Raw genomic sequence first — 3018 nt, 5'->3', positions numbered from 1 at the left:
ACTTCATAAAATGCCCAGTGAGACTACAGTACAGGCACAGACCTTCCCTCCTCCTAAATGCCCTCTCCCTTACCAAGAGACATGTAGCCCCAAGCTGCATGGGCTCTACACCGTCGGAGGTCTCAGGACTAGAAGACAGGAGGAAAGTTAAAGTGAGGAGTGAGCTGGACTGGAGGCTTACACAGGCGCTCCCGAAATGAAGGCCTCTTGAATGCAATTTCATCATGTTTAATCGAATCAGTCATACCATGGGAAAATGCAGCCACCAGAGCCTCATTGTTCCTACAACAATCTGCCTCTGCCTCCAGGGTACAAAATTCAATGGCATAATCAGAGACAGTTCGGGTACCCTGTCGGATGGACATGAGCTGCTTGGCAGCAGAAGTGGCACAAGCAGGAACATTGAACACCTGTTTAAATGACACAATACATTTCTGCCAGCCTGGATACACTTGGGGTATGCAAAAGAGACCTGATACATTACCTTTGGTACCTCACTTCCATAAGGTGCTAGGGGTAGACATCAGTCAATCTCAAATAGACGAGACCAGAAGATCTTCTTCATTTGAAAATGTGACTTACCGGTGAGTGATCAGCATGAATAATAAAGAAAAACAAGTTTTTACTTATTCAGAAAACCTAATAATAATGTTACAATTTGTAAATTTTTTACTTGTTTATAGGGTTTCACCAGCTGAGAACTTACCACTAGAAGATGCATCTGTAGATCTTGTGACTGCTGGACTTGCTGTTCATTGGTTTTATGTGGACAGATTTCTTCTTGAAGTTGTTCGGGTACTGAAGCCCAACGGCTATCTAGCTGTACATGCTTTTTATCCAGTCCTTAGAATAGAGTATAAAGGTTACTCTGAGGCACTAACTGGCATCATGAAAGAGGTGAGTATAGTCATGTAAAATAAACTTAATCCAAAATCAAAACATAGATTTAAACACAGTATACAACAACACAGTCTCCCATTCATAAAACACAGTGTGTATCAACCTAACTAGTTCTTCTTCATCATCTTTTTCATTGAGGAAAAATGCAAAATATCTGGAAGTGTCAAAAATGGGGTAGAGCTGGCTGAATATAAGGAAACTGGATCTCTTGCTGGCATTAGGGGAAAAGATAATAATTTAATCTTGCTCATCTAAGGTTAAGGTTCCCAAATTAAAAACTAAACTACAAACATACATGTTACGCACCCCAGCATTAAAGGAGTTACACACAAACACATAGGTTTTGCATTTCAGCGTCAGGGAACTCTACTCACTAGGAGAGGTTAATGCTTTGTTAGCTGTGCTGCAGACATTGCTTACAATATTACTGTTGTGCATAAAAGAACAAAGGTGAAAACACAAGGGTTGAACATACTAAAACTATTTTATTCTGTATTTTTCTTCACTATCATGATTCTCCCTACAATTTGAATGAACTGTTTACCTTTACAGATGATGGACACCATTTCTAAATATGCTGACAAAAACGACACATTTTTGCTATCTCAATATAAAGACATATTCAATGCTGTACCATTACAAGACAAGAAGTGGTAACTATGTGATCAATGTGTTGTCTTGATTATTTTTTATTATTATTCTACAGGGAAGGCCTTAGGTAACTTTAATGAGAATGACCCTTTAGACATAAATCCTACATGTCAATAGTAATTGTGCTGTAACACTTTCTGATAAAGTTAAATTTAATCTTAATGAAACTCACTATAACTATAGCTGTACGGTCATCAGACTAACTCTTCCCATTTAATGAGACCATCTGATGTATAATAGACTTCATTTCACGTTTGCTATGCTCTTAATATTAGGAATGTCTAAATAGCAGCAAAAGGGTTAAACAATGTTTCAATGGTTTTTATAGAAACAACAAACTTTTATACATTACGTGACTTGGTAGCTTTTTTAACATGTATCACCTCAGTCTGTTGTGAAATAACAAGAAGTCTCTGTGCTTGTCTGTTGGTTCATGTTCAGTAATGCCTCTGCTATCCCCTTAAGTGGAGGGGTTTTCCATCACCTTTACCACATCACAACATATGTTGTGGGTACTTCAGTATTGCTCTAAGCCTCAAGCAATAAACCAGTATCCAACCTCATGCTGATGAGTTTCATTAAGGATGAAACAGGTTTATGAGTGGTTGTCTGGCTTTTGCACATCTGTCCTGAGCTTTGTTTAATGGCTGTCTAGTACAGCGTACATTGGCTCCAAGAGGTCCATGTATAAAGTGGATATAGAGGCAAAAATCATTGTTAAACTAAGTTGCACATGCTTACCCAGAATCCCTTACAGTGGTAGCAACACTAAAATACCTTTATGGCAATAACAAGTGTCTGGGCTTATCTGGTGGTTGTGTTTAATAATGCCTCTGCTACGTCCTTATCACCGTATCCCACTACAACATACAGTATATTGTGTGCACCTTAGTCTATTCTCAGTGTGGTTTTTCCCCTCACTTTCAGGGTCACTGATATACCTGTTGTGTTTGAAAGGTCAGTCGAAGAATTAATAGGGTTTATCCAGTCTATTTACATGTACCAGGAATTTCTAAAGAAGGATCAAGATGGTGCCACAAGATTCCTGAAATACATGGAGCAGAGGTAAAGTACAAAAATGCATTATATTATTTACTATGTTATGTCAGATCATACACACAAATAGGGAAGTTTCTGAAACTTGGATTTGTTGGTAGTTGAGAATCAATTCTATGTATAGCAGGAATAAAACCCTTATGATCATACAATGGAACTCTTCCCATTTGCTTTAGAGCTCCAGGGATCACATCTGATTACTGAACCTTCAGGACAGTTATTCAACCTCAATGTAGGGAATGTCAGGACTACCCACACAATGGCACTTACCGCAGGAGTTATTCTGCCCAGTCCCCTGATACAAAGGGAGAGGCCCCCAGTAACAGAGAACCAGGACTTAGAGGATCCCAACAGTAAGGAGGCCAAGTACGGGCAGGTAGATATAGGTACTGAGTAGACAGGTGAAGGAAT

General features: G+C 39.0%; 1 protein-coding gene across 1 annotated transcript; it reads left to right on the top strand.

Annotated features, from left to right (window-relative positions):
• The first annotated feature begins 357 nt into the window (after positions 1-357).
• On the top strand, positions 358-2620 carry LOC149282397 (putative methyltransferase DDB_G0268948). Its single transcript, XM_089498270.1, has 4 exons — positions 358-584; positions 684-897; positions 1453-1553; positions 2479-2620. Exons 1-4 carry the CDS (start codon positions 358-360, stop codon positions 2618-2620), a joined length of 684 nt encoding a protein of 227 aa, XP_089354396.1.
• Positions 2621-3018: the final 398 nt, after the last annotated feature.

Source organism: Sceloporus occidentalis, unplaced genomic scaffold (genome assembly GCF_023333645.1).
Source record: "Sceloporus occidentalis isolate IW3139 unplaced genomic scaffold, rSceOcc1.0.p SCAF_117, whole genome shotgun sequence".
Lineage (NCBI taxonomy): Eukaryota > Metazoa > Chordata > Lepidosauria > Squamata > Phrynosomatidae > Sceloporus > Sceloporus occidentalis.
Note: the sequence above shows the minus strand (reverse complement) of the source record. Positions and strands in the feature narration are given on the sequence as shown.

What these genes read in the sequence shown, in the direction of transcription:
- LOC149282397 (XM_089498270.1), top strand. Translation starts at nt 358, where the DNA reads ATGGACATGAGCTGCTTGGCAGCAGAAGTGGCACAAGCAGGAACATTG. An exon ending in TTTGAAAATGTGACTTACCG is followed by an intron (nt 585 to 683) that starts GTGAGTGATCAG and finishes ACTTGTTTATAG; the next exon opens with GGTTTCACCAGCTGAGAACT. An exon ending in CCATTACAAGACAAGAAGTG is followed by an intron (nt 1,554 to 2,478) that starts GTAACTATGTGA and finishes CCTCACTTTCAG; the next exon opens with GGTCACTGATATACCTGTTG.